This window comes from Phaethon lepturus, unplaced genomic scaffold (assembly GCF_000687285.1).
Source record: "Phaethon lepturus isolate BGI_N335 unplaced genomic scaffold, ASM68728v1 scaffold21096, whole genome shotgun sequence".
Taxonomy (NCBI): domain Eukaryota; kingdom Metazoa; phylum Chordata; class Aves; order Phaethontiformes; family Phaethontidae; genus Phaethon; species Phaethon lepturus.
In genome coordinates this window covers 1-11,484 of record NW_010544402.1, presented here as the reverse complement: position 1 = coordinate 11,484, position 11,484 = coordinate 1, and the positions used below count along the sequence as shown (strand labels likewise).

At 57.8% G+C, this 11,484-nt stretch overlaps 1 protein-coding gene across 1 annotated transcript; it reads left to right on the top strand.

The window, feature by feature from the left end:
- Positions 1-228: 228 nt before the first annotated feature.
- Positions 229-10,876, top strand: ARHGEF37 (Rho guanine nucleotide exchange factor (GEF) 37). Its single transcript, XM_010288675.1, has 12 exons — positions 229-432; positions 864-987; positions 1,404-1,551; positions 2,648-2,847; positions 3,450-3,580; positions 4,195-4,299; positions 6,309-6,443; positions 7,687-8,028; positions 8,968-9,096; positions 9,464-9,659; positions 10,098-10,270; positions 10,667-10,876. The coding sequence occupies exons 1-12, from the start codon at positions 229-231 to the stop codon at positions 10,874-10,876; spliced, it is 2,097 nt and encodes a 698-aa protein (XP_010286977.1).
- Positions 10,877-11,484: the final 608 nt, after the last annotated feature.

Sequence of the window (11,484 nt, the reverse complement as noted above, 5' to 3'; positions counted from 1 at the left end):
GCTGGCTTGCAGTGCTTGATGTTTTTATGGATTTGGAGTGTCATCTGCACCTTGCTTGTAAATGCAGATGGCTTGAGCGTCCCTGGGGAAGTGCTGTGGGGTGGCCCCAGCACAGGGAAGGGCGCATGGGCACTGAGCTGGTTGGGCACCAGAGCTCTGGTCCCAGGGCTTCCCTTGCCACAGCCTGTCCCTAACCCCCTGCCACCCCCTGCAGAGTATCACGCCGACATGGAGAGTGCCCACAGGGCAGAGCCCAGTGCTGAGGACGCAGCCGAGACCGAAGAGGCCATCTACGAGGAGGTGATGCCCTGTGACAGGATGGAGCTGAGCCAGCGGCTCGCTGTGGAGGAGCTCATCACCACTGAGGCCAGCTATGTCCACAACATCCAGCTCTGCATCTTGGACATCCGGGCACACCTCCAGAAGAAGCAGGTGAGAGGGGGTACACCCCCCCACCCAGGGGCTGGGGACTGCAGGGTGAATGTGTCAAGAACTGAGAGATACCCAAATCACTACAGGGAGGTCACTGTGTGCCCATCTTCCACCTTCCTGGGCTCCCCCCAATCAGCCAGGGTCTTAGGTTGGATGGACATAGGGTCTGACCCAGTACAGCTGTCCTATAGCTTTAACCCCACATCTGTAACATTGAAAAGGCCTCACTGTCCCGCTCGGGAGCACAGCCAGGTCTCAGCATCCTCAGTGCCTCCTGAAACAGAACATCGCTCCAGCTCCTTGGGTGTCACATCCCCATGTGGTAGCTGGAAGGACACGAGTGCTCAGGAGAGCGTGAGTACCTCCAGAACACACGATCCACCTCTGTCTCATGTATTTGTCTTACCCTGGGGTGTCTTTGTTCCCTTCAGCTGCCTGATCTTGACCTGGAAGGACTCTTCTCTAACACCGATGACATCCTCCATGTCTCCAAACGGTTCCTGAAGGGTCTTGAGGCCACGGCCACCCAGGAGCACGAGCAGCTGCTCTGCATCAGTAAGTGGTGCAGTGCCCAGAGCTGACCTGCACCCACCCATGCCTTTGCTGGTGCTGGCAGTGCCGCTGCCCGGAGCTGTGCCTGGGTGCAGCCCCCAGCCCACCCGCCCTGATACCTCCTGCCCCTCTCTCGGCTCCAGGAAGCGCTGCTGCCAGCACGCTGCCCTTCACAGGCAGCCACCCATGCTCAGCCCACAGGGGCAAGGCAGACCTGCCCAGCCTGCAGAAAGTGAGGTAGTGGGAAGGATCAGGCCCAGCCTAGCGGAGGTGCCCGGGGTGCAAAGCACTGCCCTGGCATGTTTGGCTGGCACTACTCTGCTGGCTTCACCCTTCCAGCAGGCTGGGGAGAAACCTCCATCTTTCTCTGAGGCCACAGGAAAAGGACCATCCTTTCCAGCCTTGCTTTCCTTCCCCAGGCGCCCTGTTCCAGGAGTTCAAGGAGGAGATGGAGACTGTCTACAAGATCTACTGTGCCAGCTACGAGCATGCCCTCCTACTGGTGGAGAGCTACCACAAGGACCCCAGGCTGCAGGAGGAGATCTTGGAGACCCTGAATGCAACAGTGTACGTACCTGCTGCTGAGGCCACCACCTCCCTCTCCCTGTTTTACCTACTGGCCTTGCCCTTCTCTTCTCTGGACAAGCTGCCTGCACAAGTACGTGCCACCAGACTGAGTGTAATATCATGGCCATCTTCTTTGTGGCATTGCCTTGTGTAGTTCCTGGCAGCCTGTCCTGCATCCTTGGGGCCACTTGCCAAAAGGGGTACTACAGGTTGGTAGTCTTTTATGGTGGACCCCAAAACAAAGGATGGAGTGGCACCCACAGCTCCTGCCTGCTCCACAGCCCAAGAGGCTGTGCCCACAGGAGGGCACGTGTTCCCCAGCTTGACCAGAGAGATGGGCTGGCCCCAGGGGACCTGCCGAACCCCTCCGAAACTCTGAGGGGGTCACACGCACTGTTGGTGCCAGGAGAAGCAGGAGCGGCAGGGGAGGAGCTGCTGGGATTTGCTGCGCTCTGTTTCAGGGCACAGGCAATGTGACTCCCTAACGAGCAATGCCTTGCGTGCGGGTAGAAGGGGAGTCCTGCCTGCAGCCTGCCTGCACTTTTCCCACACCCCCCTCCCCGTTGCCCCCGAACAAGCGCCGATCCCGTGCCTCCCAGCTAGACAAGCGCAGCACTGTTCAGGGCGTCCGCCCGGGGCTGGCACGGCCTTTGGGGGTGGCGGGGACGGCATCCCTCTGCCAGCGCTGGGGGACGGCCCCACAGCTGGCAGGGAGCAGGGGTTCACCGCCAGAAACCCCTCATGGCTGCTAGGCACAGGTCCCCCGTGGGTCCAAGGCAGCAAAGCTCCCCTGCAGCTGTTTACTCCCCAAAAAGCTCGCAGAGGAAGCTGGGGGGAGTGGCAGAGCAGGAGGGCAGCCCTCCACGCCAACCTCGAGCGAGTCCCCTCTCTGTCAGGCCTCACACAGGTGCATCAGACCTCAGCTTCTTCCTGGTGATGCCGGTGCAGAGGGTCACCAAATACCCGCTGCTGCTGGGGAAGATCCTGGAGAACACCCCCACCAGCAGCAGTGCCTACCCGGCCCTGCAGGCAGCCGTCCGTGCCATGGCCCGGGTCAACGCCAACACCAACCTCGAGCGAGTCCCCTCTCTGTCAGGCCTCACACAGGTGCATCAGACCTCAGCTTCTTCCTGGTGATGCCGGTGCAGAGGGTCACCAAATACCCGCTGCTGCTGGGGAAGATCCTGGAGAACACCCCCACCAGCAGCAGTGCCTACCCGGCCCTGCAGGCAGCCGTCCGTGCCATGGCCCGGGTCAACGCCAACATCAACGAGTACAAACGGCGCAGAGAAGTAGGTGAGCGGGCAGGGTGGGCATGGCACAGGCGGGGGCATGGCGTCTGGGAAGCCCCATCCCAGCCCCAGTTGTCTCCCCTTGGTGTTGCACTAATTCCCACTTAAATCAGTTCAAAGTTCTCCTGCCCTCCACCCGTCCCGCCTGGTGGAGACACAGACTTGTGCAGGCAACTCCTGGCACGGTGCAGGCAGCTCCTGGCATGGTGCAGGCAGCTCCCGGCACTGCTCTGGTCCTGCAAATGCCACTCTGGGCAAGACCTGAAGGCTGCAGGAGCAGGGTGGCATGGCAAGGGGCTGAGACAAACCCAGTCTGTCTGCATTCCTGGAGCTGGGGAATGGGGAGGAACAGTCCTGCCCTTGGGATAGGAGAAATCAAGCTCCCCACAAATGGGAGCTTGCTCTTCTTTTTGGTTTTCATAGTACTTTCCCCCAGGCTGCCCTTCTTTGGTGTGGGTTGTGCTTATCCTGTCGATCACAACTTGTCAGCTCCGGGCCCCGGCGCTGCTCACCCGCGTTGCCCGCTCAGGCTGCTGAGGATGCTGCCCCAAAGTTTCCTCTTCTGATCTTTTTTCCTCCTGCCTTGTGTGCCCCCACCCGAGGCAGCAACCAAATACAACAAGGCCGAGCACCTGACGCTGCGGGACCGCTTCGCGCGCCTCAACACGCACTCCATTGCCAAGAAGACCACGCGGCTGAGCCGACTCTTCATGCATGAGGCCGGCATCGTGGCCAAGGTGGGCAGCCGACACCCCACCGCCTGCGGACCCACCGCCTCTCTCTGCCTGGGGTCCCACTGCCTCTCTCTCCCTGGGTCGTTTCTGGGGCTTTCCGCTGCCTCTCGAGACGCCTCGCCAGCAGGACTGGGAGAGCGGAGCCGAGGTGGCCAATGCTGACACCCAGTGGCCCGTGCTGTCACATGAGCCACAGTCCCATTTTCCAGCAGCTAAAGGGTGGCTCCTGGTCGCCAATCCCAAGGATCAGCAAGGTAGCAGGGATGCAGGTACACACCTTGCTCCCTGCCTCAGAGTGCTGCAGGGGAACGTTTTGGCCCCCAGAGGACCCACAGGATCCTCCGGCATCCCAGCAAAAGGAAGGATGCCCTGGTGTTCCCCAGCAGCACAACCAAACCGAAAGCCCTGTTTCCACATGCATCCCAAGCACCCTAGATCTTGGCCCTTTTCAGACTCCTGGAGCCTCTCAGGGCCTCCCCTGCCTGTCCCCCAGCACTGTGAGCTTGAGGCAGGTGCCTGGGTGCTTTTTACATTAGCACCCAGTGAGGGGCATCAGCCCTGCCCAAGGCATTGCCTGGCCTACCCGTGCTGGGGATAAGCTGCCCCTTGCCTTGCAGATGGAGGACAGGGAGTACGACGACCTGGAGGAGAAGTTCCAGTACATGGTGTCCAGCGTGGCTGTGCTGAAGGAGAATGTGGCATCCTACCTGGGCCATTTAGAGGTAAAACCCTGATAACTTGCAGTGGGTTGGCCCTATCCAGGCCTCAGGACCTGTTTTTTGGAGTTGCAGAATACTTTCAAGTGCTATGGAAACCGGGTTTGTTGGGGATGTTCAACGACTTGCATCTCTCAGCTGAAGATGTTGTGCCAGAGGCTTGCAAGGATCACTCAGGTCCAGCAGAGCTTGGAACAAAGTCAAGGCTTCCTTGACACAATCTGAGCTGGGTGTCGTTTGAGAATAATCAGTCCTTGAACTGATCATTATTTCAGGGTATTAAATAGCTGAGAAAACTGAGTGTTGTTCAGCCTGGGAATTCTTGCATAACAGATGAAAGCCAGAAGCATTCCCAAATCAGGGAAGTGTCTCTTCTGAGATGACCCAGCTGAGTAGCTGCTGTGATTTTCTCATGGAAATCCCTTGAGGCATCTGAGGGAAATGAAAGTATGAGCAATGGCAAAACTTGAAATCTCCGGGCACTATATTATCACGAAAATCTCAGGAGATGGCAGAGGGTTCAGTAAACAGCAATTCAAGGGCTGGAAAGACCTTGTCATGAAAATATTGACAAGGGCTCCCCATATAGGATTGGGAAGGAGGAAAGGGGGACAGAAAGACTCCCTGTAGCCCAAAGAGTGGGTAAATAGGATTGGAATAGAAAACATGAGGATGGCAATCTGTATGACAGGGAGATGTGGCATCAGCTAGGGACACAGGGTATGACTGTTTGTGGGGACCTGCCTGACGCTGCCCCTCTGTGAGCTGCATCTCTGTAAGCCAGCTTCTTGGCTTCAGCCAGGACACCAAGTGTCTGCAAATAGGCTGGGCAGCCTAGATAAGCTGTGGTTAGGGGTCATCCTGGGGCTTGGATGCAGCTTCAGAGGAGCTGCTGGTGGGGGAAGATGGGGCTGCATGCATGCCCTGTCTCTCTCCCTCTGAAAGCTTCTCAAAGACATCCTGAGGAGCTGGTGAAGATGTGTTCTCAAAAGGCATAGGCAGCCCAGCCTTTCTTCATGCTGGCTGGCCGTTCCCTCTTGTGTATCTTGTCTGTATCAGTGCCCGCACCACAAGGAGAGGAAAATCTTGATGCATACAAGATTATCACAGCCACCTCTGCTTGTGTAAGAGCCCCTGTAGGGTTGAGGAAAAGCACACAGATCTCAGAGCTGCTGCCTTCTGCTCAAAGGGTCAATCCTTTTCCCCTTTTATATTTCTGTCTCCAGTCCCTCCTGTGGCAAGGGAAGACTACAAAGGAAGGGTCTCCTAAACATGACCACAAGCAAAAAGACAGGATAGAGGACAGAGATCATGGCACTCTGAGAGGCCCATGGCAGCCATGGTTTATGAGAATCAGACAGAGCTCCTGCTGCTCCAGGACTGACTGCAGGCGCAGTGCTCCAAGGGCCAGCGAAACCAAGCCCAGGAGGAGCAGGAGGCCAGGCTTCCCTTGGCACCAGCAGCAGGCTGGGGCTCTGGGAGCTCAGTCCTCCCTTCACTGGGTCTAGAGGTTGTGCATCAAAATCTGCCTCCAGGCAGGAAAGAGGCTGCTGCCCACAGAGTTAACATTAGAGCAAAGCCTCTCAAAGCAGAGGAGGGTCTCCACCCAATGCATCCCTAGCTGCTTTCCTTTCCCACCAGTCTCACTCTCCATGCAGAGGTGGGGGGAAGATTTTGTACAAATACAAGAAACCCCTTGGAGCTACTGGAGCACCAAACCCAAGTGCCAAAGCACCAGGCAGCATCAAGCTGGGGCAGGCTGCCTGGGGCCACAGGGCAGCCTTGGCCACCTTGCTGGGGTAGGATTGCTTTTGCAAGCCAGCGCATGACCCCCGCTCAAGGGGAGAGGTTTGCCAACACCTAAGCAAGTTCCCTGGCTTGCAGGCAAGAGTAGCCCAGAGCATCAGTCCCACTGGGCTGCTAGCACAGAACACCCAGGCTGGGACATTGGCATGTCTTTGGGAACACAGGGGTGGGTTACAGATGGGTTAGCTGGTGTTGGCCAGCTTCTGCAGGTCAGGTCTGATGGCTCTCTCTTTTTTTTCCTGTTGCCCACCCCACACAAGCGTGAGCTGCAGATTGACGAGGGACCAGCCCAGCAGTACCGCTGCTTTGCGGAGTACCTCCATGGCACTGTTTTCCCAGAGTTTGTGAGTGCTCCTTCCCTGTGTATCTCCTTCAGGGTCACAGCCAAGCATTGCTCTCACAGCTTCTGCCAGGGCGCAGCAGGGGCTGGCTCCAGGGCACGGCAGCCAAGAGCTGAGGGGGACCCCAGAGCAGGCAGTGTCCTCACCAACAGGCACAGTCCCCTGGGGCCTGAACATGAAGGGACAGGTAACGGGATCCATCAGCAGTCCGAGGCACTGAAGTGGAGAACAAGCTCCAGGGTCCATCCAGGAAACAAAAGTGAGACAGGGCTACAACACAGCTCTTAAGTCCATCCAGATCCGAAGAGAAAGCTGCAATGTCTATCTGAGGGGTCCATCCAGAAGCTGAGCTACCTACAGCAGAGGTCCAAGGTCCACCCAGGAGACAGAGGCAGAAATAAGCTTACCCACAGCAATACTCAAGTAGCAGCTGAAGTCCCTTAAATGAGCTGTGGGCAGGGGTGTGGGTGGAGGCCCCAGGTGAGGCTGGTCTGGGCCATTAAAGACTGTTCTTGCCTTCAAGGCCCTGACATGTTCATGGCCAGCCATGCAGGCAGGGCTGCAGCGGAGACAGGTTGGTGGGAAAGCAGGCGTACTGTTTATTTGACTCACACAAGGTGTTTGCCACCTTGTCTCACCTCAGTCCAACCTGCCCACGCCTTGTGGGCATCTGTACTCACCTTTGGGAGCCCAAGAGCCCTCCATCTGTCTCCTTCCACCACCCCTGCTTGGTTCTTCAGGGTTCCCTTTTGGGTGGTGGCTGCCACCATGAATGCAGTCAGGGAGGGTTTGAGAGCAGTGAAGAGTGTGGCAGGACAACCCGAACCCCACACCTGGATGCCGGCATCCCCAGGGAGCACCAGCACGGGGAGGGAGGGTAGCTATGTGGGATGACTGCACAGACCCTGGGCTGAGAGGCTCCATCAATCCAGGACACTGTGACCTGCATGGGACAGTCACTGCAGCACCCCTTGGCCCATGGTACCTTGTGCGTGAGGGTCCTACCTGATCATTTGCATGGAGCACAAGTTTTGAATCGTGGCATGCACGACAGCTCTCTACCAAGGGTTTGCTTTGGTTGGCATCCTATGTACCTTCAAGGAAGGGTGCCTCAGATGCTCCCTGCTCCACACAAGCCCTTCAACAGGTCCCCAAACCTTTTCTCCTGTGTAAGACAGTGCCCCATGCAGACAGCTGGGCCTGTCTGGGGGGCTCACGTGGAGGTTTGGGTTCTCTCACCCCACAGAAGCGACGACTGGACAGGCTGGGCTGGCAGGCGTGTGGCCCCCCCCTCTGCAGCCTCTCGGACATGCTGGTGGGGCCACAACAGCTGGTCAAGAAGCGCCTGGACAAGCTGCTGGACTATGAGGAGATCCAGGAGCGAAAGAACGAGATGGGAAGTGTGACGTACGATGAGGAGGCAGCCATGAACACCTACCTCGCCATCAATGCGCTGCTCGTGGCCGAGCTCCCGCGGTTCAACCAGGTGGCTCTGCAGCTCCTGGGGCAGATACTGTGCTCCCTCAGTGCCCTGCAACAGGACTTGGCGGCCCAGGTCCTGCACCAGGCAGAAAAGGAGCTAGAGCAGGTGAGAGTGGCCCCTTGGCGTGTGTGCCCAAACCGGCGCACATGCTGAACCAGACCTGACTCCTTCAGGCTTGGGACATCACTTGGATGTCAGGGCACTGAAGATTTGCTGTAGCCCAAGCCTGCCCTTTCAGACACACAGCTCCCTGTCTAGCATTTTTAAGTGATCTCTCCTCCCCTTCAGCTGGAGAAAGCCAAATTGTCTCCTCTTCAACTGCCAGGAACTGTCCTGCTCTTTGAGGACACCACTGATAATTCATTGAGGGATCAGTGTTAACTGAGCTCCAGAGAGCTCTGTCCTGGGAAGGCGAGGAGAAGGACAGCCTGTGGCCTGAGGAATGAAGGTCCCTCGAACCTCCATCCCCTGGGAGGTATCTCCCAGGACCCCTCGCTGCACGGCACTCTCTGAGCCTGACACTTGCAAACGTGGTGGGTCCAGCCAGTCCGGAGCCCTGGGGTAGGGCATGGCCCTGGCCTGACCCATGACCAAGATGAGAACAAGATGTGGCCCCATAGACGTACCCTCTGAGGCACTACTCGTACGTACCTAGTCATGAGGGTGGATTCCCCTTGCTCAGTCTGGGATGTTTATCCTGCAGACATCTACCCTGGAGCTACATCCACCAGCCTCCCTTTTCAGTCAGGTGGGACAGACTGTGGGCTTGGGGCAGGACAGCAGGACCCAGGGACTGCTGCGGTGGGCTGGGTATGGCCCAAGAGCCACGTGCGTGAGCCACCCAGGGCAGGTGGCTCAAAGCCAGAGAGCAGCAGCTCTCCTTGCCAAAGGGAACCACATCCTAGATGCAAGGTGCATCCTTAGTGACAAAGTCTGTTCTCTTGCTTCCACACCTCTTTTCTTTCCTCCTCCTTTTCTTTTGACCCTACCCACAGCTCTTAGCCTCCCCAGGGCCCTCTCTGATCTCAGGGTCTGTCTTCACAGATGCCCCATGGCCACATGCCTCTGCCCAGTTTCTGGAAGGTGGTGGAAGACACCTTGCAACAGTCTGGCACTCAGCTCCGTATATTCTGCGAGACGTTTGAGACGGTCACACCAAGCCCTATGGCACAGGTAGGAGCTGGGAAGGGGGTGTCTCAGGCCAGCAAGATGAAGAGGTAGGACTGTGGCTTCCCAGTGCAGAACATTTCCTTGGGGGGGAGGTTGGCTCAGAAAGTTGCACAGGAGGTTGCCACAGCCACAGTATTTCTTGCAAGCCCTCAGCAGCTGGCTGGGAATAACCAGGGATGCAACAGTCTCAGTTCTTCTGGTTCTGGACACTCATCTCCAAACCATGAGCTAGAGCAAATACTGTGAAGGAGTTTCTCCTCTGACCTCTCACTGGGCTGTGATCCTGCAGAAAGGAGAGCACATGTACATGGAGGCCCTCAGTCTCCTGCCTGTCTCCTCAAGTGCTCCTGTGTCTCTTGCTCCCCAGCAGCCTCTGAACCCTGCCGAGGAGCGGAAGGTCCTTTCCCTTGTGAGCAAGCACGGCCCAGACAGACTTTACCAAGTGACAAGCAACATCAGTGGCAGCAGAGACTTGGACCTGACCTTGCAAAGGGGACAGATTGTAGCTCTGCTGCAAAGTGTGGACACTAAGGGGAACAGGAGCAGATGGCTGGTGGATGCTGGAGGTACTGTGGGCACTACGGGGAGCCTCTCCCTGCCTCAGCACCAGGGTCAGAAACCAAACCCAAACCACTTCCTCATCTTGGATGAAACAGCGGGCCATTGTCTCCCGGGTCCTCCCTTCCAGGGTTTGCTCAGCCCAAACCTACCTCTGCTTTGCCAGCTGCACCCATAGCCGTTAGCTGTAAAGTTCAGGTTTCCCCATGAGGGAGCACTTGTGGCTCATCATGGCTGGGAAAGGAGAATTCCGTGCATGCAGAAACATCTTGAAACCCTTTTCTGGGGGGGGTTGCTGCTGGATGTCCCCTAGTGATGGACCAGTTTGAACAGGGCTGCTGTGCCATGCCAGGCAACAGCCAAGCTGTCATTCTTCTGTCCTCCAACCAGTCCTACATGTGCCAGGCAGCAGGGCCCCATCACCTGTGTGTGTGCATGTCCTTCAGGTCCCCGAGGGTTTGTGCCTGCTGGAAAACTCCAGCCCTATTGCCCAGTACAAAGCCAACAGCCCGGGATGCTGATGCCAGCCCTGGAGAGCAGCACAGAGAGAAGGCGACATTCGTATGCATCACCTGAAGCTCCCAGGCCCCAGATGGCCACCTTCACCCCAGCTTTCCAGGTGAGCATGGGGGACACCCCCCAGGGCCATTGCTAGTAACCCCACCAGCTCCATGCTGGTCCCTGCGTGCGTAGCATGTGGGTGGGAAGGTGGACCTGCTTTTCCAGCACACGTGTAGTCATACACGTGCAGCCATGTGCCTAGCAGGGGAGTGCCACAGCCCCTGATCAAGTGCCTGCAAGGCTGGTGTCTGCCCTGCTGGGACCTGAGGTGGACAGTCACAGAACTGTGCTTGGTGGGGTCCCCAGTAACCCTTCATCGATGGCAATACTGTGCTGCCCTCTTGGAAACAACTTCCATGTCCCCTCTAGGACCTGCCCTGCAATGTATGCCCTTTCTTGCTTTGACTCTCACGTCTAGCAAGGGCTTCCTCCCTCCTTCGCCTGCCTTTTGCAGGTGGTCGCTGGCTTCTCCTTCGCAGCCAGGAGTCCGCAAGAGGTGAGCCTCCAGGCAGGGCAGCCCGTGGTGGTGCTGGAGCCGCATGACAAGAAGGGGAGCAAGGAGTGGAGCCTGGTGGATGTGAACGGCCAGAGGGGCTACGTGCCTTCCAGCTACCTGGTGACAGTCCCTGTGCAGGAGTCCACGGGCTGGAGCTTGCCTGTGTGAGCATGGCCAGCCTGGCACCCAAGGGCACAGGCTTCATTGGATAAGAGCCGTCCGCTTGGCGCCTGAGGACTCGTCACAGGAGATGCTGGATGGCAGCAGCTGTGGTGGCCCCGGGCCAGGAAGACGGTGGAAAGCAGCTAGCAGAATACATCCCGGGGGATGGGGGTGCCAATGGGAGGCACGTTTTGATGGGTAGGCGTGAGCGTGCCATGTCCTATATGTTTGCACAAAGGAAAGGAGCATGAGGCAGTGAGGGCAGGTGGCTGCAGTTTTCTAGGGATTTGCTGAAATCCATGTCAGTAACAAAAGTGTCCCTAGGGGTGACAAGACAGCATTGTCCCCTGTTAGATCAGGACCAAGCTGCAAAGAGTGTCATGCTGCGGAGGGGGTCTTCAGCCTGGCACGGAGCATCTGGGGCTCTTGGGAAGAGGCTCTCAGGGGAATCGCTAGTTTGAGTGCAAAGACCAAGGCGGAGTAGCCCCAGAGACGTGGCTGCCTGCTCCCCACCAGGGTGTCACGCCCGTCTGGGTGCCCACCCTGATGTGCTGTTGCGGTCCCTTCGGCAGCACAGCCTTCATGTCCCGCTAAGGGGCACGCCGAGGCCAGCC

Bases quoted from the DNA above. Each gene is read 5' to 3' on its own strand.
- ARHGEF37 (XM_010288675.1), top strand. From the start codon at position 229: ATGGAGAGTGCCCACAGGGCAGAGCCCAGTGCTGAGGACGCAGCCGAG. The intron at 988-1,403 runs GTAAGTGGTGCA...TTCCTTCCCCAG, and splicing joins CGAGCAGCTGCTCTGCATCA to GCGCCCTGTTCCAGGAGTTC. The intron at 1,552-2,647 runs GTACGTACCTGC...CCTCTCTGTCAG, and splicing joins GAGACCCTGAATGCAACAGT to GCCTCACACAGGTGCATCAG.